We start from the raw sequence: 25,332 nt of genomic DNA, 5'->3' as shown, positions 1-25,332 counted from the left end.
TATTCAAGGACATCAAAGGTGGAGATCTGAAAGTGCAGTGTAGCAAGGGAAGGTGGAAACCCGTTGGTAGGATTGCATGGTTGCTTAGGGGTACATAATTGCAAGTGAATGTGCTTTTCAGTTTATTAAAGGATGGTCATAGGACCAATGAAAAGGCAGGTTTTTCTGGTAAACTACTATAAAAATGGATCTCTCAATCCTGTCTGTGTCCGAGGGTCACGTGTTTGACTGTTAAGGAGAAATCCTCTGGGGAAAAGCTGACACCAAACCTCAGAGAAAAGGGATGTGTCCTTTAGGGCAGGGAGGCCCACATCGAGGTTATAAGAACTGCGATTAGACGAGGCAGTTTCAGATTCAGTATGCTTTCCAGACTCGTGCCAGTGCTTTAAAAGACTCTCCGCTCTGAGGCTGCTCCACTAACACACCCAAAGGCTTCTGATTTCAGTTCTCAAACCGGACGAAGCAAGATATTCTAAAATGTGTGTTTTCTTTTTTCAAAATAGATAGCTTAAAAATCCCCCAGTACAGGGCTCAATAGAAAGTAAATGTTTAGAAAACAATGATGGCAACATATGTACAAATATGCTTGATAAAACTGATGTATGGATTGTTATAAGAGCTGTAAGAGCCCCAATAAAATGATCTTTTAATAATAAAAAATCCCCAAATAACTCAATTCTATTCTCTCCTGCATAATTTGACAGAGCACCTCTATCATAAAGCAAATGCTTGGCTATATCCAATCTTTCTTACTGTGTATCAAATACATATTTTAAATTGTAGCTCCTTATCATATATGTCTTGATACTAGGTAGGCTGGTCCTTTTTTTTTTTTTTTTAGTTTTTTTTAGGTAGGCTTAGGTTAAGGAGAAAATTAGCATTTTGATTTTTCCTTATTTTGTTTATCTAAAATTTCTAGTAAGGTTTAACAACTTTTCAAGTTTCTTGGCCATTTAAACTTTATTTTAGGGCTATCTAAATCATATCCTCTACTTACTTATCTTAATGCTGTTGGGTAAGCATTAGGCTGCTCACTGCAAAGTCTGCAGTTCAAACCCCCAGTGGGACAGAGAAGAGGCTGAGGCTTCTGCTCCTAGAGAAATTTATTGAAGCCTCAGAGACCCTCTATCCGGTTGCTATGGATTGGAATCCACTTGATTGAAGAGGGTTTTAGGGTTTTCAACTCATTTTTCTATACTATCTATTGAAAATTCCTTCTAGCTCTTGTAGCTTTACTTATGGCTTTTATAAGAATGGAAATTTTAATTTGGGCACAGAAAAATTGATTATTGTGCTACAAGTAGGTATAGCAAAACATCTGCTCTTTCAGCATTTAACATTTAATTTCTTATAATTTAATGATGCAACATTAATACTACCTATTTGCACAATTTACCATCACCTTGACCAGAAACTCAATGCTGAGAACAATGCCTTTTACAGACAAAAACTTGTGTCACAGGCATGTTGCACAGGATTTAAGTTAAAAAAACAACTCAGGTCTGCGATTATTCAGTGTCCCAGAGCGCTCTGTTCCAAAGCTTTCAACATAGACGTGGGACAGTGACATTGATGGTAATGCTGCTGATTGATGATGAACAGTTGCGCCACGCCAGAGGGACGAGTTAGTTCCCAGGTCTCACTTCGCAAGGAGCAGCGGACTCGCTCCGGCTCTCGGCAGTATCTCCTCGGAGCAGCTGCGGAGGGGACCGCCCGCTCCGCCCTCGGCGCCGCCCGGAACGCACGCCGGGGTTCGCGCAGGGCCGCGTCCCCAGGGGCTCCAGCGATGGGGAAGGGCTCAGCCGAGGAGGCCTACTTCCAGAGGGGCAGTCTGCTGTGGCTCACGGTCATCACGCTCTCTCTGGGCTACTACACGGTAACTACGAGGGGCCAGCGCTCGGCCGAGCTCAGGTTCCGCTCCCACCGGCCACGGGCACACCTGGCTGCGGCGCCTGGAGCCGAGCAGGGCGCCCGCGCCCGGAGGCCTTTGTGGGCCTAACAGGGCCGCAGAACCAGTTAGGCGGTCCCGGAGGCGGCGCCAGCTCGCCACCCGACAGCGCAGTGTCTAGATCCAACGGGGTGGCGGTGGCGAGTTCAGAGTCGTAAGGACTGCCACCTCTCGGGTCACAGCTCTGGGTCGGGGGCACGTCCTCCACGGTGAGACTGCGGGGTCGGGGGAGTGATGCTCGCGGGTATTTTGATCCTCGGAGGTGGGGGTGGGGGTGGGGGTGGGGGGAGGGGACGGGTGGGGGTCGTAGAGCGAGGGCAAAGTTTGCCTAGGACACTGGTCAAGCACTGGCAGTTTTCTAGGTTACTGGTACCAGGAAGTTCTGTGCGCTCAGAGAATGTGAATCTTTTTTAGAGCAAACCCGCTTCTCAACCCCCCTGTGATTCTGTGTCTAAGAAAGGTGAGCGAGCGCACGGAGGTGGGAAGACAAGCGCAGAGACTGGCATAGGACCGACCAAGTAGGGCTTTTGGAAGCAGAGGCTTTATAGGCCCTTGAGAGGGCTTTGCAAAGGGGATCAACCCGAAGAAAGAGCAGGTGTAACTGGTAACTGTAGTGTGGTGTGGGCGTGGAAACAGGAAAAATGATCTCTGCGGAGCGCAGGCCAAGCTCTTCAAGGTTAATGGGAAAGATGGCTGTCAAAGTCGGCTGGGGGTGAAGTTGGAATGACTTTGAAGGAAGGCATTTCCAGGAGATCCTGAAGGCTGGGACACTGAAATATGATATTTTGCCCACAGTGTTCTGTTTGATCACCTCTGCCCTGGTTTCGGAGAAGTGAGCTGAGAAATTTCAGAGGTGACTTTCTGTTATAAGGTTCTGGGTCACCTGACTAGTTGGTCTATATACCAGTGGGCTTGTCTTTTTTATGGGGGGGGGGCTTGTCTTCTAATCCCACATTTTCATGAGCAGTTTGAAGCCCCCACTGTACGGAAGAAAGCTTTGGAGAACTTCACATTGGGACTTTGTGGAGCTGGTTACTCCTTCTAGTCCTATGGTTTGGAAGGATGAGGTGATGTTTGCATTTGCATTTTGGTTGTGAAACAGTGTAGGAGAAGTGTTACTTTAGGCTGAGATATGAATAACGTCATGCGTTTTGGGACTGTTGATACTTCAGTTTTCTCAGCGAATCCTAAAGTGGCAGAAGTCAAAACAGAAACTTGGGGAAAGATAATATTACAAAATGTAATTAAACTATTAACACTTCAAAAAGCTGTTCTCGGTTATTTTCAGACTTCAGAGTATTCCATTCTCAGGTTAGAGGTGAAAACAGGGAAGAGGGAGCAAACAATAAAAAACCGAATCGGTTGCCATTGAGTCGTTCTGACTTCTGGCAAACCCACGTGTTATAGAGCTCAGTGAGTTTCCTCAGTTGTGTCATTCTTGTCAGTTATCAAATTTGTTCTGATCCATAGCGACCCCATGCACATCAGAGAAAAACACTGTTGGGTCCTGTGCCATCCTCACAGTTGTTCCTGTACTTTAGCCCTAGTAATTTTTAAAATTTTAATCTTTAAAATTTTTATTGGAGGCTCATACAGCTCTTATCACAATCTATACATCCATCCATTGTGACAAACACATTTGTACATATGTTGCCATCATCATTTCCAAAACATTTTCTTTCTACTTGAGCTCTGTATAAGCTCATTTCCCCCCTTCCCCACACCGCCTCCCACATGAATCCTTGATAATTTATAAATTATTATTTTTTCATGTGTTATACTGACCGCTGTCACCCACTTTTCAGTTGTTTGACCCCCTGGAGGGTGAGTATATGTTCATCATTGTGATCGGTTCCCCTTTCACCCCCCCACCTCCCCCTCCTGGTATCACTACTCTCATTATTAGTTTTGAGGGGTTTATCTGTCTGGATTCCCTGTGTTTTCAGCTCTTATCTGTACCAGTGTACATGCTCTGGTCTAGCTGGATTTGTGAGGTAGAATTGGGGTCATGATAGTGGGGGGGGGGGAGGGGAAGCATTATATATAGAACTAGAGGAAAGTTATATGTTTCATCGGTGCTATACTGCACCCTGACTGACTTGTTTCTTCCCTGTGACCCTTCTGTAAGGGAATGTCCAGTTGTCTACAGATGGGCTTTCGGTCTCCACTCCCTGCTCCGTCCCCATTCACATTGATAAGAATTTTTCTTTTGACTCGAACCCTAGGAATCTTTATGAAAGTAGATCGCTACGCGTTCCTTCTGTGAAGCTGATAAATGGATTCTAACCACCAGCCTTTAGGTTAGCCAGTTGCAAATTGCTTGTACCAGGCACTGAAAGAAGGGCAAGAGAAAATAAACAAACAGATAATTAAAGAAGAAGGGAAAGAGGTAAAAAAAAAAAAAAGAAGGGAAAGAGGATTCAGAAAAGAGGTTGGCTCAAGCCATCGTTTATTAAGTAAAGGAGCTCTCTGAGGTACATACATTCTTTAGACGGTTGAGAATTTTTATAAAATAATCGCCTTGGTAGAATTAATCAAGAATAGAAGCCATCAACCTGTGGCAGCAGCTCCAATAATCACATAGTTTCCTCAGCATGAGTCTTCCCATGGAACAGCTTTTTAGAAATAGAAGTGAAGAATGGGGCTCTACCGATCACAATGGTCTACAAATAACCCTCTCCCAGGGGGACGAACAGCAAGAAAGTGGGTGAAGGGAGATGACATGATGTAAGACATGGGAAAAAACACCAACCAATTTATAAATTATCAAGGGTTCATGAGGGTGGGAGGGGAAAACAAGCTGGTACCAAGGGCTCAAGTAGAAAGAAAATGTTTTGAAAATGATAATGGCAACATATGCACCAATGTGTTTGACACAATGGATGTATGTATGGATTGTGATAAGAGCTGTACGAGCCCCAGTAAAATGATTTTTAAAAAAAGGGGTTCCAGATGACTTTGATCAGAGGTGTTTATCTTGGTTGCAGTTGCTAATCAAACTGAGTATAGTTGTATTAGTTCATAGTCATGAGACCAAAAACTTGACCGGTAAATGACCTAATAGGTATTTTGTGCATGTGGTTCTCTTTCAGTGGGTTGTCTTCTGGCCTCAGAGTATTCCCTATCAGAGCCTTGGCCCTCTGGGCCTCTTCACTCAGTACTTGGTGGATCATCATCAGACCCTCGTGCACAATGGGTAAGGAGATCTGCAGAGATGGATGGCGAACATAGAAGCTGCAGGCTCACTGGAGACGGGAAGACCCGAAGTTGTACTTACATGTATCAGAGGGGGCAAATTCCAACTAGGGTACCTTTTTGAGATTAGTGTTAGAGTTTATCAACAAACAACCACTGCTTTTAATTAGACTGGCTTTCTTTGTTGTTGTTCCAGGTACTGGCTTGCCTGGCTGATTCATGTGGGAGAATCCTTGTATGCCATGGTATTGTGCAAGTGAGTCTCTGGAATAGGTCTTGCTTTCTTCTTGATGTGTCACATAAATTAAAAGCAGCCATGAAATAATGCAGGCTGAAGGTCGAGGCAGGGTAGACTTCATGCCCAATACTGAGCTGGGTCCACAGGGAGGGTTCAGTAAACATTTCCTCAACGAGACCACTCTGTGTTAATCAATTTGTAATTACTTAATTTAGATGATTTTTATTATGTATGTATTTTTTCTTCTGTATAGCTCCAATAAGAACAAAAGATTATTATTAATCTTGCTTCCTCAATGGAACCACTTGAGCTTCTTCAAATTACAGTTTTCTGGCTTCTAGAACCAGAGATTCTGTTTCTAATAGAGCTGATTACAGATACAGGGCTCTATTAACTTTCCAAGTTGCGCCGATACTTTCCATTGAGCCTGATACTACTCAGCAATGCCAGGTTAGGTAATATAAATGCACACATTTATAATTTATAATCATAAATGTGTGCATCCCAGAAAAAATACAGTATTTAAAATCCAAAAACCTCACTGCCATTGAATCGATGCTCTCATAGTGACTCCATAGGAATGGGTGACATTGCCCGTGTGAGTTTCTGAAGCTTTGACTCCTTATGGGAGTAGCAATCACTGTTCCTCTTTCAGAACAGCTGGTGGTTTCAGACTGCTGATTGTTTTACAATGAATATTTTTTCTGGCCAAGATTAGCTATCATCTCTATTATTGTGTAATACTTCTAATCATAGAGAATAAGGTGTTTTATTATATCTGTCTGTTAGTAATAAAAATAACCTGTATTGGTTGAATTCAGACTATGCACATATTGTAGGTGGTTTATATAGGTTACATTACTCTGTCCCCTGATTCATTAAACAAGCTTGGGACATGACCAGAAAACACATTTATTCTCATTCACCGTGTGGAATTTTCCTTATTTCCCAATCCAGCCCTGCATGAGCAGATTTTCTGGTCACTATCTGATATTAATCACGTCCAGTCTAGCAGTTTTTAAAAGCTTTTTATTGGGGGCTCTTACAGCTCTAAGAACAATCTATACATCCATTGTGTCAAGCACCTTTGTATATGTGTTGCCATCGTCCTTTTCAAAACATTTTTTTTTTCTTCTCAAGCCTTTGGTTTCAGCTCCTCAATCCCACACCACCCCCCAACCCTCCTCCCCTCCTCTCCTCCGGAACCCAGCCAGTTTTTGAAACGGTGAACTCCCCATGCAGTGTCTGTTCTCATGCAGCTAGGGATGTGAACGCTGTCGTGGAGAAGGTGCCGCTGCTAGGGTCCCTCTCCAGCGCTCTCGTCACTAGCAGCAGTAGCACTAGCAACAGCTCTAGGCACCCTGTGATGATGGGAGTAGTCCGGGGGCTCCGGCCTTGTGGCCTAGCAGAAGAGTGTTTACGTGTTGGGCTGCTAATGGCAAGGTCAGCTGCCAGCTGCTCCTCAGGGAAAGATGGGGCCTTCTCCGTAAATACTTATTGTCTAGGAAATTTACGGTAACGGTTCTACCCTGTCCTGTAGGGCCATTAGGGGTCAGCGTTGACTCCATGGCAGTGAGTTTTGTGGCCTGGCTGTAGGGTATTGGCTCTCTCCACAGGGGTTTTGGTGGGTTTTTGGAAACTGCCCATCACTAGGGATTTGTAGTTTCCTTGCTTGATCTTTCACATATGTGTTTCAACCATACAGTGATTCTTCTTCAGAACTATATACCTCTTCACAGATATTATTACTACCTTCCAGTTAAGCCTCTGGGACAAGGCCTCTTTTTTTAAAAATCTTTTTTTGGGGGCTTGTACAATTCTTATCGCAATCCATCCATACATCTGTTGTGTCAAGCACATTTGTACATTGGTTGCCATCATCATTCTCAAAACATTTTCTTTCTATTTCAGCCCTTGGTATCAGCTCGTCATTTCCCCCCCTCCCTCCCCACTCCATTCTCACTCATGAACCCCTGATAATTTATAAATTATTATTATTTTGTCATATTTTACAGTCTGACGTCTCCCTTAACCCACTTTTCTGCTGTCCATCCCCCAGGGAGGAGGTTATATTACAAGATAGATCCTTGTAATCGGTTCCCCCTTTCTACTCCACCTTCCCTCCGCCCTCCTGATATCGCTACTCTCAGCACTGGTCCTGAAGGGATTATCTGTCCTGGATTCCTAGTGTTTCTAGCTCCAATGTGTACCAGTGTACATCCTCTGTTCTAGCAGGATTTGTAAGGTAGTATTGGGATCATGATAGTGGCGGGGTATGAAACATTTAGGAACTAGAAGAAAGTTGTATGTTTCATTGTTGCTACGGTACACCCTGACTGGCTGGTCTCCCCGCGACCCTTCTGTAAGGGGGTATCCGGTTGCCTACAGATGAGCTTTGGGTCCCCACTCCCACTCCCTCTCATACACAATGATGTGATATTTTTTTGTTCCTTGATGCCTGATACCTTATCCCTTTGACGCCTCGTGATCATGCAGACTGGTGTGCTTCTTTCATGTGGGCTTTGTTGCTTCTGAGCTAGATGGCCTCTTGTTTACCTTCAAGCCTTTAAGACCCCAGACACTATATCTTTTGATATCCAGCACCATCAGATTTTTTCACCACATTTGCTTATGCACCCATTTGTCTTCAGCGATCATATCAGGAAGGTGAGCACACAATGATATGATTTTTTTGTATTTTGATGCCTGATAACTTATCCCTTCGGCACCCTGTGATCATGCAGACTGGCATGCTTCTTCCATGTAGGCTTTGTTGCTTCTGAGCTAGATGGTCGCTTGTTTACCTTCAAGCCTTTAAGACCCCAATGCTATATCTTTTGATAGCTGGGCACCATCAGCTTTCTTCACCACATTTGCTTATTCACCCGCTTTGTCTTCAGCGATTGTATCGGGAAGCTTGTGCATCATGAGATTCCAGTTTAATAGAACAAAGTATTCTTGCATTGAGGGAGTACTTGAGTGGAGGCCCAATGTCCATCTGCTACCTTAATATTAAACCTACAAATATATATACATTGAAAGATCTATTTCCCCATCACCATATATAAATATATTTACATTGTACATGCCCTTATTTAGACTTCTATAAATGCCATTTGCCTCCTAGTTCTTTCCTCTCTTTCCTTTGACTTTCCTCTTGTCCCACTATCATGCTCAGCCTTCATTCAGATTTCAGTAATCCCTTTCAGTTACATTGCCCTTGATCAAGTCCTACCAGGAATCCTATGCCCTCCTTGCCATTGATTTTAGATCACTTGTTGTTCCATTGTCCCTGGGTTTGTTAACACCCACTTCCTTTCCCTTGCCTCCCCCTCTCCCACATACCCCCAGAACCATCAGTCCCATTGTTTTCTCCTCCAGATTGTTTTCCTGCCTATCTTATCTAGTTAGACATGCAGAGACAATAATAAACACAAAAACAAGACAGATAAAAACAAAAAAAGCAAAAACAATAAAAACCACCAGCGAAAAAGGAAAAGCTGATAAATAGTTCCAGGTTTGCTGACCTTTAGCAGTGTTTTCCGGTGGAGTTTGATGGGATGCCACACCCTGGCTCCAATGTCTTTTTTCATATACCTTGGACCCTTGTTGCTCTGTTGCATGTCCTTAGTGTTTTGTCCCAATGTGGTGGGGTCAGATCAGGCACAATTCCTGCACTGTGCCTCCAGTATTGTCCCTTGTAGTGCTATGGGTCAGTGAGGGACATTGTGTCTCGTGGTGGGGCCGACCCTATGGTCCTCTTTGTGCATTGGCTGCTGTGAGCAGGAATATTGTCCTCAAGGCTTGGTGGGCAGTTAAATCACTTTTACATCGAGTTGTGTAATCACCACTTCTAGAGAGCGCTCCCTTCCTCATTCTGCATACACTGTCTGCTCCTTCACAATTTCCTTGCTTATTTTCTAAGGGAATAAGGTTTTGAATTTTGGAACAGTTTTTTTAACCACTTTATTTTTTAAGTACTAAGACATGACATAGTATGCATTTTAATGTATTCATTTATGTCGTTTCAACAAAACTGGGTAGGAATTAGTACCCTATAATTCATGATCCAGGATGTCTTATTATAGTTATAAAATTTTATTATACACTGTTTAAAAATATTTATATTGTTAATTAAGTGACAATGAATTCTCATAAATTCTGGAGAGAATTATGGCCCAATAGTCCTTGCTGAGATTTCTTTTTAGCCAATCAGAATATTTGGTTTTCCTCTGAACATACTCACATGTGCGACAGGAAGGCTTGTGAATAATTGCTCATTTCGTTCGACCTCTCTGTAATCTCAAGAAGCAATCTCTCAACACAGTTCATCGGCATAGAGTTTATAAGAAGGAGATCATTTTCTTGGGAGTATTTTTTAAATCATTTTATTGGGAGCTCAGACAACTCATCACAATCCACACATCCATCCATTGTGTCAAGCATATTTGTACATTTGTTGCCATCATTATTCTCAAAATCTTTGCTTTCTACTTGAGCCCTTGGCAGCAGCTCCTCCTTTCCCCCTCTCCTTCCCGGCTCCTCCCTCCTGAACCCTTGATAATTTATAAATTTTTATTATTTTGTCATATCTTACACTGTCTGATGTCTCCCTTCACCCACTTTTCTGTTGTCCATCCCCCAGAGAGGAGGTTATATGTAGATCCTTGTAATTGGTTCTCCCTTTCTATCCCACCTTCCCTCCACCCTCCTGGTATCGCCACTCTCACCACTGGTCCTGATGAGGTCATCTATCCTGGATTCCCTGTGTTTCTAGTTCCTATCTGTACCAGTGTACATCCTCTGGTCTAGCCAGATTTTTAAGGTAGAATTGGGATCATGATAGTCGGTTAGGTAGGAAGCATTTAGGAACTAGAGGAAAGTTGTATGTTTCATCGGTGCTACCCTGCACCCTGACTGGCTCGTCTCCTTCCTGCTACCCTTCTGTAAGGGGCTGTCCATTTACTTACAGATAGGTCTTGGATCCTCAATCTACACTCCCCTTCATTCACAATTATTTGATTCTTTTTTTCTTTGATGCCTGATACCTGATCCCTTCGACACCTCATGATCACGCAGGCTGGTGTGCTTCTTCCATGTGGGCTTTGTTGCTTCTAAGCTAGATGACCGCTTATTTATCTTCAAGCTTTTAAGACCTCAGATGCTATATCTTTTGATAGCTGGGAAAACTGTCAGTTTCTTCACTGCGTTTGCTTATGTACCCATTTATCTTTAGCGATTGTGTCGGGAAGGTGAGCATCATGGAATGCCACTTTCATAGAACAAAGTATTCTTGCATTGAGGGAGTACTTGAGTGGAGGCCCAATGTCCATCTGCTACCTTAATACTAAACCTATAAATATATGCACATAGATCTATTTCCCCATCACCATATATAAATATATTTACATATGTACATGCCTTCATTTAGACCTCTGTAAATGTCATTTGCCTCCTACTTCTTTCCTCTATTTCCTTTGACTTTCCTCTTGTCCCACTGTCATGCTCAGTCTTCATTTGGGTTTCAGTAATTCCTTTCGGTTACATTACCCTTGATGAATCCCTACCAGGCCTCTTACACCCTCCTCACCAATGATTTTAGATCACTTGTTCCCTTGTTCCTGGGTTTGTTAACACCACTTCTTTCCCCCCCCTCTTCCCCCTCTCCCATGTCCCTCTGGAACTGTCGTTTTCTTCTCCAGATTTTTGTTTGTTTGTTTGTTTTAAATGTTTTATTAGGGGTTCATACAACTCTTATCACAGTCCATACATATACATACATCAATTGTATAAAGCACATCTGTACATTCTTTGCCCTAATCATTTCCTTTTCTTTTTTTACATTTTATTAGGGACTCATACAACTCTTATCACAATCCATACATATACATACATCAACTGTATAAAGCACATCCATACATTCCCTGCCCCAATCATTCTCAAAGCATTTGCTCTCCACTTAAGCCCTTTGCATCAGGTCCTCTGTTTTTTTCCCCTCCCTCCCCGCTCTCCCCTCCCTCATGTGCCCTTTGTAATTTATACATCGTTATTTTGTCATATCTTGCTCTATCCGGAGTCTCCCTTCCCCCAGATTTTTTATCCAGCCTGTTTTATCTAGATAGACCTGTTAATCTATTCTTTCAAGTGTTGCTTAATTATGTCATCTTAGTACTAAGATTCTGGGTTTCTATCTTATTATTTTGTTGAAAAGTCTCTAGTTTTCCTGTTTCTTTAGCTCTCTATTCCCCCCCCCCCCCATCTTTTGGAGCTATCTGAACATCATCGTAATGCTTTTCCTGGTTACTGAAGAGCCCTTTCTTCTTCAGAAAATTCCTTTGTATATTTGAATTGTTCACTTTTTGTGCCATTTTTCTTGTTTTTCATGTACACCATTATTGTCTGCTTTGTCTGCAACATTGTGATGCAGCCCTTAGGAGTAGGAGTGAGGCTGGGTCCTATGGGGGTAGTTGACTCTGTGAAGTGGTGCAGGAGAGGATTAATAGACCATGAAACAATAAGAGGAGAAAGAAGAGAAAAAGAAAATGTAGTAATAAAGTATATATTAAAAGAGAACAAAGGTGTCAGGGCTTCCTTGGAGAGGAAAAAAAGTGCTATTTATCTGGGATATTTCTTCAACTCAAGAGCCATATGCCTGTTGTAGTTGAGAACATCAGTGAACAAGTGCTGGGTTGGGCACAGAGCACCTACTGGGCACGACAGGGCACTCACCTATGGGCTGGGCTGATGGGGCACCTGCATGCAGACTGGGGCCAGTGGAACCAGGCACACACGTTGTGGCTGCAGTGGCTGTGAATTTTTTTATGTGGCTCTTTGACTAACCATCCTTTCCCTGCATAGGTGTGGTAAGACAGTGGGGGCAGGATTCACCTGTGAGTAATGTTGAGCAGAATTCCCTGGAGCACCGTCCTGCTGTGTATAAAGTAAGCCCTCTAAGAAGCAGGAGGAGGGGTCTTATCACTCTCAAGAGCCAGCAGTTGAGCGCATTCTCCAGACTTGAAATTCCCTGCATGTAAGCTTCCTGCATCCAGAAGATAGTTATGCAATCAGAGGAGCAACGGCAGAACCAGGGATTGGAGCATGAGACAGGGACGGCCTTTCCCAACCACACAGCAGAGAAAGGAGCGTGGTTGGGGGCAGGAAGCTGGCTTGTAGAGGGAGGTGCTGCTGGGCATTTAATTGGGGAAATGGCACTTGCTAATCCAAGAAAGGAGCTGGGTGCCTTTAGGCTGAGGCTTCCTGGAGTGGGGTGCCTCTGGGAACTTAATCCAGAGAGCTGGGTGTGCTGATGTAGGGAGCTTAAGCTGAATGCTGTTGGGTTCTTTTAGCTTCAAAAATATTAAGGATGTGCTTCATTTTTTGTTTTCTAATTCTAGGTCTTTGCACATTTCATCATGATACTTTTGTCTTCTCAAGCCATTCTTTGAAATCTTCTACTTGTCCATTTTTCTACATGGTTTTTTGTCTGTTTGCTTTACCTTTTCTGGAGCAAGTTTCAGGGTTGACAATCATTTTGATCTTTTCTTTTTAATGGTATTTTCTTGTTTTTATAGCATATCCTTGATGTCATCCCCCAAATTAGCTGGTCTCTGCTCATCAGTTTTCAATGTGTCAAATCTATTCTTGAGGTGGTCTTGATAACCTTAGAGGGAATATAGTCAAGGTGATACTCTGGCTTTCTTGAACTTTGTTCTAGGAAGTTTAAAAGACTATAAACCAAACCAAACTCACTGCCATCAAAGCTATATCAACTATTAGTGACCCTGTAAGACAGGTAGAATTGCCCTTGTGCATTTTCCAGACTGAAACTCTTTACAGGAATTGAAAATTCTGTCTTTTCTCTTGTAGAGTGAGATGGTGGTTTTGAACTGCTAACTTTGTGGTTAGCAGCCTCACACATAAGAAAGACTATTGTGGTAGGCCAGGTTGACTAGAGAAACAAATTTAGTGACACTCACATATGTGTAAGAAAGAACTTTATATTGAGAAGTAACTATATATCAAGAAAACATCCAGCCCAGTCCCATTTAAGTCTATAAGTCCAATATTAGTTCATAAATCCCCCTTCGGACTCATGCAGCCACATGCAATGATGCAGAATGCAGGAAGATCACAGGCCGGTAGATCCATAAAGTCGAATGGATCCGAGGTCAGTGGAAACACGGCAGGACTCCAGCAGTTCTCAGGAGGCCAGTAAGCAGGAAGGGGAAGGCAGAGACTGGCCTCCAGAGACCTATATATTTTGGTTGCACCTCTAAGGGATATCATCCAGCTGCGCGCAACCCAATTGACAGGCTAAACTCTACCCATTCTTTTTACAGGTGCCATATTGTCACACAAAAACCTATCACAACTATTGTGTTAGACAGGGTTCTCTAGAGAGACAAAACCAGATTGCTAATAATTATATATAATTCTACAGATAGACAAATATATAACATAAGAAATAAACAGTTAATTAAATTATAAAGCAGTACAAATGGCTCAGTGAAGCTCACTCCCATGAGACAGTTGTGAGACACTGGCAGTCCTTCAAGTCTTGAGGGCTGCCAGGTAGTCTCTGTAGAGAAATTCAGGCTCTCTGGTCACAGGCAGCAAACAGTAAGGCTGGTCACCAACAGTCAACCAGATAACAGGGTCTGACAGTCCCCAGCTCAAGAGATGTAAATTCCAATTGTGTGGTGAAGCAGGTCTTGGAAGAACCTCAAATTACAGCGACACAGTTCATGGGTTAGGTGTCCCACAGGTAGTGTAGCTTGCAAATTGAGGCACAGAACAAGCAGGCAGCTGCACCCTGGATTGTTGATCAAAAAGCAAGAGACAAGAAAGGTGAGGCTTGTGGAGCCATTTATCTCTCCACCCTTCAATTAATTCCACATGTGTTTATCGGCCAGTTTGGCACAATAAACTAAATACCTCAACTATGTAAACAGTTTATTATTTTTATGTGCTAGGTTATACTAAGTAATTTGTATATATTATAAATCATCTCAAAACTTGGTGACATCGTGATTATTCAAATGAGGAAACTGATTCTGAGAGAGATGTAGTGACTTGCCCACGGTTACAGTTTTGGTTGGGCTAGATTAGGGTTCACATCTAGTCCAGGGGGCCACAATCTGTGGCTCGAGAGCCGTTTGCAGCTCTTTCAGCATGTATGTATGGCTCTGAAGTAAAGTTGAAAATGGAAATAAAATGATTATTCAGATAATGTTGATTTAATTTGTTTATAAATTGTTGTGAGGGACTGGATTGGCTCTTCCAGCTCAAATAGTTGCCAACCCCTGATCGAGTCTATTCAAATAATTTTCTCTGAAGTTATACCAGTTCTACTTAATCATGTCTGTATGTTAGAATCATATGAGAAACAATTTTATAATAACAGGTGCCCTAGACAGTAGCAAGATTGGATATTGGTTGAACAAGGGACTGTTTTAAACACATCTATTAAAAACTAATAAAGATAAAACATATATGAACTAACCTCTAAAGTTTAGAAGCCATAGAAAAACAAAATAAACTCAAATGAAAGTTGATGGAAGAAGTATATTTCTTTAAAAATATCAATATTCTTACTTAGCCACATGATTAAAATTCCAGTGTTTCAATTTTACTTTGTCATTCCCCACCCCCCACCCCCTTTTTTTTAGGTATAAAGGCATCACGAATGGCCGGGCTCGGCTACTCTGGTTCGTTCAGACTTTCTTCTTTGGAATAGCATCTCTCTCCATCTTGATTGCGTACCGACCAAAGCACAAGAAGAAAACTTAAAGAAGACATTCTTTCTTTCCATTTTGACATTCAACCTCACCTTTTTAAGGCAGGGTGTATGTGATGTGGGTAACACATTGTGATGTTTGCTTTGTCTACTTTCTAGAAAGTTTGCCTCCTTTGAAGTTATTTCAGACCTTCTAGTTATTAATTTAAGAGAAAGATTAAAGCTTTCTTATCCCATAAAACATCATTCCAATATAAATAAAAAGTCATAGTCTCAGAAACCCATAGGGCCAGTTCTAATCTGTCCTTTAGGATCACCTTTGGGTTGGCATCAGCTCTGGCAGTAAGTTCTGAGTTATTCATTATTCTGTCATATGTTGTGGTTGAGCTTAGTAGACCACTTGTTACGTAAGAGGAAAGTAGGGAAAGAATATAGCTCTTCAGTTCCACAGACTAACTTCTTTGACTTTAAGCTATCTTCTTGAGGTCCTGGAATTTGTTGGTACTCTCTGTACCATCTAGGCTAAGAACCTAGCAACTGCTTTGGATGCTTTCCACTTTGATATACTACTGGGCACAATGAACAAGTTCTTTTGTCACTTCAGGATCTCTTTGTCATTCCCACTCCAGCCACTCTTGTCCAAGGTCTTAGTTAACACTGGACTATGGCAGCAGCTTCCTTAGTTCTGGGTTTTCTGCACGTCATTGGGAAACAAAACCAATCTTTTTTAACTGAAAACATGTTACTCCCTTTCTCTCATGCGTACAAGTGCTCCAGCTAGTCTCCAGAATAAAGACCAAATATACCCAAACCCGATTGTCAGGTGACACTTTAGTAATTTGCCATCTTTCTCGCTCCCCTTACTATTTAAGCAAAGCTCTCCTCTGGCTAGTCTAGTCTATACTTCCTACTGTTCTCCCCAATACTAGATTTGCCTTTTGGCCTATATCCTCCACCATGTAACCTCTCCTTTCTCAAAACTTTCCCCATCATTCTGGAGCAACCCAACCCATCTGGAGCAAGCCTACAACACATCCATTGCTCAGACCTTCAGCAGGCACTGGTGAAGCAAGTTCAGACTCTCACACTCCAGAGAAAGGAGCAAGACATGATTGTCTGGCAGGGCAGACTGAGAGATTACATCCGCTTACATACACAGAGGACAGGGGTAGAGCCCAAAGGAGAAGACGGAGAATGCCTTCTCAGATCCTTCCCTCTGCCTGGGGACCCCACATCCTCTGAATGTGTGTTCTTGGTGTTGAGGTCTTATTGTGATTACTACCAAATTGCTCTTTCAAGTCAGCACCACATCTTAGTTTGATTTTCCCCTCAGCCTCTGACTCATTGCCGTGCATGCAGACTCCCTATCACTGTTTATTGAACGAGGGAGGCAACCTGCCAGCCTAGTTTCCTCTTTTAGTATCATTTCAGCTTTCACTTAAAAATGGCAGAACATAGTCATGTACACTCATGTCATAGAAAATCTCTAAACTGTCCTTGATTCTGGGGGTCCTCTAGTGGGAAACCTGTTAATTGTTTTCATACTTTCTTATTGTCTAGAATTTTTTCAAGACTATGAGTCTCTCTCCCTTCCCCCGACTTACTAAACACACAGACATTCCTGTTGCAGAGACTCTAACCCAGGAGTTACCAGCTAACTACTTCCTCTTCCGTTCACCTAGAGACTCACTCTTACTACTGACTGACCGGCTGCAGGGCTCTGGGAGGATGCACAGACTCGTACTCTAGCATAGTGACAGGCACCCCTGTGAGCCGTCAGGGCTCTGCTTCTCATTCCCACTTGTTGTAGAGGGAGGTGTATAATTTGTATTCAGCAATAGTTTTACGCCCTCAGCCCCCCAAAAGGTCCACATAAAAATACAATCCTGAAAAATTATGAGTGTCATGATTTATTTCTAGTGGAGATAAATTTCTGCACCATCTCTTTTCCTCAGTTTCTATTGTGATTAAGGTATTTATACAGTAAGGTTATATTTTTGACTATTGGTATAAACATGGGAATCCAACCCAGACTTATCCTTATTATCCTTTTCTAGGAGAATAATGACTAAATAATATTAAATAGTAAGTGAAATAATATTAGTGGGAACTGATTATTGTATGAATGGATTAACTTGAATAAAATGCTGTGGATTATATCTCTAATATAATGTCGTTTTTATATTTGTAAGTTTTGATGTATACTTGATTCTACTTTTCTCAAATAGACTATTTCAGAACTATAGAACTGTATGTACAGATCCAATATCAGCTTCTTTTTCACTGATGAGGAAATGCAGGATGTTCCGGTTGTAGAGTGTGTGCTCCCCCTTGTGGTTGCACAGCGGCAATGTCCCATCATCCACACACCGAGCAGTTGAAAAAAGGTCGCCTTTTGGGAGGGGGCTGTGGGGAGGGAGGGGGAAAATGAGGGCCTGATGCCAGGGGCTTAAGGGGAGAGCAAATGTTTTGAGAATGATGAGACCAATGAATGTACAAATGTGCTTTACACACTTGATGTATGTATGGATTGTGATAAGACTTGTATGAGCCCCTAATAAAGCAATTTAAAAAAAGATGATCTGAAAAATAAAAAGATTAAATCTGAACCTAACTTAAAAAAATGTCGCCTTTCATCATACTTTTTGTTTTCATTCTCATTTTCATTCATTCAGCTTTTGATATAGGGTTTGCAGCAAGTGAGACAATTAGAAGCTTATTAGTATGCAAGGTTTTTGTTTTTATTTTTAATGCCAGATGTATCCTATCATGGTTTAGCCTCCAAGGGAATCTTAGGTCCTGTGTTCCTGCCTATTTAGAAGTGAATCTGTGATGCACAACATAACCGCAGAGTGAGAGTCACTTGGATATAAATTTATATCCATCACATCGTTTTGATAAATTACTTCCTAAATCTAAGTCTCAGCCTCTGTAAAAAATTCAGCATATTTGCCATCTCACTGTTTCTAATTGACGTGTGTGTGTGTGTGTGTGTGTGTGTGTCCATATCCCTGGCTCCTTGCGGAAAAGATGAGAGATGAGGCTATCTGTTTGCAAAGATGTGCAACCTCAGAAATCTTGTATAGGATTTCTGTGAGTCAGAATCCACTTGATGGCAGTGAGTTTGGTTTTATATGTGGATGTGTGTGTATTAGTGAAGAAATGCTTTTTGAAAAAAGGAAAACAGCTTTATATGAATTTAGATACTAAAAGACACCTTAAGAACAAGTCTCCATAACTGGGCTCATTGAACAAAAGCAGAATGAATGGAGACACGGCTGAAGCCGCCAAGGATGTTGTCACATTTGAAGCCACAGTGGACACCTATGGAAGCAGCACACTCAACTCACAGGACGGTGCACCGGGCTGATCTGGCTAAAGACTTCAAGTGCTAAAAGGCAAACGGAAGGAAATGTTTAGAAGAGGATGATGGCAACCTACATACAAATATGCTTGATACACTTGATGTATGGAATGTTATAAGAGCTTTAAGAGCCCCCAACAAAATGATTTAAATAAATAAAAAGTGTTAAATGGCAAATATGTCACTTGAGGACTAAGTTGCTCTTGAACCAGATCATAGCAATATCAGTCACATCATGTAAATGCAAAAGCTGGCCAATGGATAAAGACAAGGCAACTGATACCTTTAAAAATAGTGTTGGCAAAGACTATGGGATATATCATGGACTGCTGAAAGGATGGACAAATCTGTCTTGAAAGAATACTCCTTAGAGGCTAAGATGGGAGATAATTCAGGTAATTTGCACATTACCAGGAGGGGCCCATCTGGAGAAAGACATAGTTGGTGTAGTAGAGGGTCAGTGAAGAAAAGTTTCAACAAGATGAACTTGGACAGTGGCTGCTACAATGAGCTCAAATATAGTAATGAATGTGAATGTTATCAACCCACTTCTTGTTGGAAATAGCTGAGAAACAGACTGAATGAAAGGGAAAGCTTTACTTTGGTTGATCAAAGAAGGAGCAATATGTGTTAGTCCAGGCAGACTAGAGAAACAAATCCATAAAAACGTATATGTGTATAAGAGAGAGTTTTATATAAAGGGTAATTGTACATGAAGAAAGCATCCCAACCCAGTCCAGCCTAAGCCCATAACTTCGATATTAGCCCACATGTCTGATACCAATCTATAAAGTTCTCTTCAGACTCATAAAACACATGTAATGATGCCGAATGCAGGACGATCACAGGCCAGTGGGTAGAAAGTCTTTGGATCCAGTGGCATAAGCATCTCAAAGCTGGCAGGGGTCTCTATGGCTCCTCCAGTTCCCAGGGAACAGGTCTATCAGCACAGCGCCATGTGTCTTGTCAGTACAGAGTCTCCAAGGGAGTGAGCAGTGAGAGTCTTTCACCTGCAAGGAACCAAAACAGGAGTTCCCAGAATTCTCAGGAGAAGGCCATGCCCACTCATTGGCTATGATCTGATTGACAGACTAGACACCACCCCTTCACTCTTCATCCTCTCAAGTCCCAAATTGACACCAGATTATGTAACTACCACACAATCCAAGACTGGAGATGCCAAGGCAGGCTTTCTCCCTCCCCCATGCCCCCATGCCCCAAAAAGGGGATTTTCAGTGTTATACTTGTATAGCAGGAAGTAAATCGAGGGGCTTATGAATATGTAACATTTCTGGAGAATACTCATGAATATGCATTAGTTCTATTCTTGGCCAAGCATTAGTTTGACTTTTTGTTTGAAAATGTCTGATTTAAAAATAAATGTCTGATTTAGTTATATCTTTTGTTGTGACTATTGTTTCTTAACCAAAGTTATTTTGTTCTTGGGTCAACTGTAGGTTATGACTATTGGTTTTTCAAAGGTCCGGCAGGCCAGACCTGGTTAAAAGTGCTTGTTGTGTTGGGATACTTTCTGTGTTAGTCTGGATAAACTAGGGAGCAAATCTACAGAAACTCATATGTATAAGAGAGTTTTATATAAAGAGTTAGTGTACATTAAGAAAGCATCCTAACCTAGAGCTGTCCAAGTCCATATGTCCAACATTAGCCCATATGTTTGACACCAATCTACAATACCCTCCTCAATCTCACAAAACACACACAATGACACAATGACAAGAGGAAAGCTGAATCAGTGAGTGTGTAAGCATCTCAGTGCTGGCAGGGGTCTCCACGCAGTTGCTCCAGCACCCAGGGCTGCATCGGGGTAGATTCATGTGGCTTCTCAGGGATGTCTTGCAGGAAGTGAGCCTTGCCAGCTGAAGCAGGGAACTGTCTAAGGCAGCTGCACCCTGGTCTGACCATCAGAAAGCAAGAGGCCTGAGAACTAGGAAAGTGAGGCTCACACAGCCATTTAACTCTCTGCCCTTCAATTAACCCCACGTTTTTATTGGCCAGGTTGGCACAACAAACCTTAACTATCTCAATCCACACCTTGCCAACTTGGCACCTGTACACAATTCTTTAGCTTAACAATTTCAGTTAAGTAATGCCTACACCTTAATCCTATAATCCTGTGACTATGTACCCCCACCTATGAAAGTTTGTAAGCCAACCACTTCATGCCTTATCCCCCCAATTTGGGATATCCAATTTCTATACTGCCTACTTACATCAACCCAGTGCTCTTAGGAGACGATCATGTTTTTGATGTGAAAAATCTTCATTCCAGTTGGAATCACGTGAAGTCCACATCCATAAGCAAAGTCAAATCAGGACAGGCCATCCATAAAGTCAGCAATAATATGCACCAGTTCACAGGCTCAAAAATCTCCATCTGGTTGGTTCTGGTCAACTCAATGTGGGCTGCCTCACTCAGCCTCCCCAGGTTGTCCATTGGTCGCGTCGCCTTGCCTTTAGACCATGGGCTCTCGCAAATACTCAACAAGCCTAGCCCCCTCGTGCTAGGTCATGAATTTTAGACCAGTCAACCTGCTCTTTTTTTCTTCTCCTCTAAACCAACTCCACAGGTGTCACTGGCCAAACTCAACCTGTCTCTTTATCGATGCATTTCTCCCACTTCCACTCAAAAAGTGGATCCAGGTGGGCACCTATCAAGTGTTTCAGCATGCCCACAGGCTCCCTTTAACATTTAGTCCTAGAGAGGAATTTTCTTTGTGGCTCCAGAATTTTTCCAGCTTCTGACAAAGACTGCTGGTCCCTGAGTACTCCAAAGCACTGGGTGGGGCATATCTTTTCAAAGCTTTCTTTGCAGGTGGGGCCTAAACCCATCTAAGAAAGGTGTCTTAGTGCTAGAATAACAGAAATAACACAAGTGATGACTTGAGCAAATTTACTCTCTCACAGTTTGGAAGATCGAAATCTGAACTTAGGGAGCTGGTGCTAGAGGAAGTCTTTTACTTTGTGTCTCCTGGTTTTAGAATGTTCTCAGCACAGGAAGCAGGTCCAGGATACATACCATTCCTGGATCTTTCTTAGTGGTAGTCACTATCCTTTGTTTCCTTGGAAGTATGGTCTGCTGAAAGACAAAACCTACTCCTCCATATAAAAATGAGTTCTCTCAGAAGCAGGAACACACAAAGTAATCCCAAGACCTACAGAAGAGCCACCAATGGAGAACGCTCAAGATCTCTGTCTTAAGTAGCAGAGGTTGAGACCAGAGGCACCAGAAGCTATGGGACGGAGACCATGGGGTAGAGCAGAGGGACCAGGCTGAAACCAGAGGTAAAGGTAAGGAGACCCAGAGTTAGAACCCAAGAACAGCACTGAGACTATAAAACTGTTAGAGCAATAGGTGGGCTTCTTGGTCCGTGAAAGCAGAAACCAAGGGACTACATGGCTGGGAGGTCAAAGACCAGAGAGGGAGATGTGGCTGCTGGTTGAGAAGTGGTGTTTCTACGAACCAATGACTATCCTTACTATTTCCTGATCCTGAGTTTTAGCCTGTTAAATTCCCTTAATTTTGAGTATTGTCTACAAGTTCTATGTGACCATTGCAACGGATTGTTTAACCCAGCGCACAAGCAGTGTTCCATGGAAAGAATGGTTGGTGTTGGATAGTTAAGGACAGACAGAGGGTGGAGGCCTGTCTGACCTCTATCTTGTGGCAGTAGGGAAGCCAGCAGAGGTCAAATATGGCCCCCATGCCATTTTCATGACAGCTAATCCAGCCCATTTTGCTGGTACTCATGAAGAGCGACCCCATACACCAGAACTGCACTAGTGGAAATCTGAGGTTTTGAAATCTGAGGTGCTGTGGTCCCACCTTTAAAAGCTCAGAAATCATGGCCTCATAATTTGAAATCCCAAAGGTTTTGGCCCTGCCCTTTGAGAACCAGGCAGCTCTGTCTTCCATTCTCCTTCTCTCTCCAGTATCTGAGTCCTGCCTTCTTATTCTTTCCAAAAAGAGGCCAGCTTGGCTTCTGCCCTGTTTTAGAGGGCAAGTATCGCAAAGCTCTTTAGCTCTACTAATAACTACCTAAAGGCACCCCACTGCATCAGTGATCCCAGTTCTAAAGATGCTCAGCTCGCTCACTCCGTGGGTCAGCAAGTGTAACTCCTCAGAAAAAAATGCCCAGAGGTATCCCCCTTCACCAGAAAGCCTCCTGTTCGAACACACTCAATCCCCCTGCTCTCTGGGTTGGCTCCCACAGCATCTTACTCTGATCTTGTTCTCCTCTCATATTTCCCTGCCATTGCTCTTGCTATCTGTGCTGTCTTCGGTGTGACATTCATGGCGACAATATTGGAGTCCCCAGGACCGTTTAAGTTGTTCTAGACTTCAGAAGGCCCAGTCTTCCATCAGGAAGTAACTTGGTAGCCAGCCTTATGATGCCAAAGCAGGTCCACCCACTCAGAGCCCCCTTCCCCAATTCACCCTCTACCCACCAAATACCCTCCCTACCTGCCCAATCTCATTGACTAAGCAAGTAGTCTGCTTGTCGTTAGGTGCTGTCAAATTCATTCCAACTTATAGCAACTCTAAACACTATAGAATCAAACATAGCCCAGTCCTGCAGCACCCTCACAATGGTCATGTTTGAGCCTGTTGTTGCAGCCACTGCATTCATCCCTTTGAGAGCCTTCTTTTCTCTCACTCTCCACTTTACCAAACATGATGTCCTTCTTCAGGGTCCAGTCCCTCATGACAACATCTCTAAAGTGTGAGCCATGGAATCTCGCCATCAGCACATGAAACAAAATGTGTATCAGTTTAATGAGAAACTGATGTGCTATGAAATCCTTTACTCAATTAACAATAAAAAGCAAAGGGAAAGTAAGACTACCTAGTTGTATAGTGGATTATGAACCTAGAAGAAATTCATTTTGATGAAGAAAATACGGTTTACTTCTGGAGTCAGACCCTTTTTAGAAGTGGCCAGTTATTCCTCTTATGTGGACTGGTTCACAACACTCACTCCAACCAGAACCAGTCCTTCCTAAAGACAAGAGCCAGAATAGCGCCTAGTTAGTATAAGGTGAAAGGTGCTCAGCTAATAGAAAGGTTAAAAAGAAAATCTTAAAAAGTTAGTAAACAATAAACCAAGAGTAAATAACAAGAAAACCCACAAACAAAATGAACTCAGCACAGAAAATTATGTCAAAGAAATCAGAAACACCACACTGAAAAACTTACTGTCATTTATTTGTTACTGACCCATAGTGGCCCTATGAGGAAAGAACTGACTCTGGTTTTCTGAGACTATATAAATCTTTATGAGAGCAGAAAGTTTCAGTTTTTCCCAATGTAGTAGCTGGTGGTTTCAAACTGCTGACTTTGTGGCTAGCAGCCCAATGCATTACCCACTATGACACCAGGGCACAGGGACAGCAAAAAACTGATACCTATTAATAATTAATACTGAATGTAAATGGACTAAATGTACCAGTGAAGAGACAATGAGTAGCAGAATGAATAAGGAACATTCACTGCATGCATTTCTGCTGACAGCTTTTGAATCTGGAGCTATGATAAAGCATAAGCCTATTAAAGATAAGGGAAACAGCAGGTTTGCAGCTATGGCTGGCTAAAAATTAACTTAATTCTTACTGACAGAATGCTATATTAAACAAATTTCAACATGTAACAATCTCAGGGTGCAATAAATAAATTTACTAACACTTAAGGTTATAATTTAACAAAGCCCTGTAACTTTTTGTGGTAAGACACAAAAGAAACCTTAACTCTCAAAGATAATTTATGGAGACCATTTATTAAGTCTTTAACAATAGAAGACAAAACAAAGACACGTCATCTAGATGAGGAAGATCATTAACATCAAGCCACAATTGCCCCCGATGGTTTGCAGAGATTAAAGGAAACTGGGAGAAAGCATGATTAACGGCAGATAAATATATCACAGTTACTGGTGGGACCAGAGAAGTGGAAAAGGTACCATGGTTGAGATATGTACATTATATTAGACAGAAGAACTTACAAGAGCTTACAGCCTTGACTATGTGATCTCCATCACGGATACAACCTAGGCAAGCCCTTAAGGAGACTGCTTCTCTCTTAGCTGGTTAGTGGGTGGAGGTAATCCACTTTCTAATGCACTCTGCATAAGGGCAAGATTGTTCACATTCCTGGTTAATAGATGGAATTCAATGGAGGTTTAATATACCTCCCAAAATGAGTTTTGGCTTTCACTGCTCTCTATAGCCTTCTGCAAATCTAGTACTTAGATTAGAACTTAAGCTCAGATGCTATCTCCTCTCCAGATCATGGGGTTTGTTTGAGTTAGCAATCTGTTGATTACAGGAAAAGGCAAAACTTACTTTTAGGGAGTTGCATGACCTGTCCACTACTTCCTTTCTAGCTTTCACTTTGAAGCCCTTTACTTCCTGTAAACTCTTAGTGCCAACCAGGCTTGGCTGTTTTCAGGTATTACGATGGTATCTGTGTGCCCTAGCCTTTATGCCTTCTTTAGTTTCTAGGTAGAAAAGCACCAAATGTCCTTTGAAACTAATACTGTGGCCATAAAAAAAAATCTGAACAATCTGGTGATTTTATTAAAGCCATTATCGTGTGTGTGTGTGTATGTGTGTGTGTGTGTTTAAGGCAACAACACAGTTGAGTTTGAAAATTTGATATGCAGAAACCCTGGTGGTGTATTGGATTATGCATTGGGCTGCTCACCACAAGATCTAGAGTTTGGAATCACCAGCTCTCTGCTGGAGAAAGATGAAACTTTCTATTCCCATAAATAATTGCACAGGTAATTCTACCCTATCATACGAGCCAGACTAGCCTTGATAGCAGTGAGCTTGTT

The 25,332-nt window shown here is 42.3% G+C and overlaps 1 protein-coding gene across 3 annotated transcripts; it reads left to right on the top strand.

Moving 5' to 3' along the window:
- The first annotated feature begins 1,560 nt into the window (after positions 1 to 1,560).
- LOC142462390 (transmembrane protein 254-like) lies at positions 1,561 to 17,326 on the top strand. 3 transcript variants are annotated; one of them, XM_075564214.1, is made up of 5 exons: positions 1,567 to 1,876; positions 5,041 to 5,144; positions 5,340 to 5,399; positions 12,240 to 12,322; positions 15,050 to 17,326. In XM_075564214.1, exons 1-4 carry the CDS (start codon positions 1,592 to 1,594, stop codon positions 12,277 to 12,279), a joined length of 489 nt encoding a protein of 162 aa, XP_075420329.1. In that variant the 5' UTR covers positions 1,567 to 1,591; the 3' UTR covers positions 12,280 to 12,322; positions 15,050 to 17,326. The 3 variants fall into 3 exon arrangements, with proteins under 3 accessions (XP_075420328.1, XP_075420329.1, XP_075420327.1); XM_075564212.1 differs by lacking the exon at positions 12,240 to 12,322 and having other exon boundaries at positions 1,580 to 1,876; XM_075564213.1 differs by lacking the exons at positions 5,340 to 5,399; positions 12,240 to 12,322 and having other exon boundaries at positions 1,561 to 1,876.
- The last annotated feature ends 8,006 nt before the right edge of the window (positions 17,327 to 25,332 follow it).

Source organism: Tenrec ecaudatus, chromosome 12 (assembly GCF_050624435.1).
Source record: "Tenrec ecaudatus isolate mTenEca1 chromosome 12, mTenEca1.hap1, whole genome shotgun sequence".
Lineage (NCBI taxonomy): Eukaryota > Metazoa > Chordata > Mammalia > Afrosoricida > Tenrecidae > Tenrec > Tenrec ecaudatus.
Note: the sequence above shows the minus strand (reverse complement) of the source record. Positions and strands in the feature narration are given on the sequence as shown.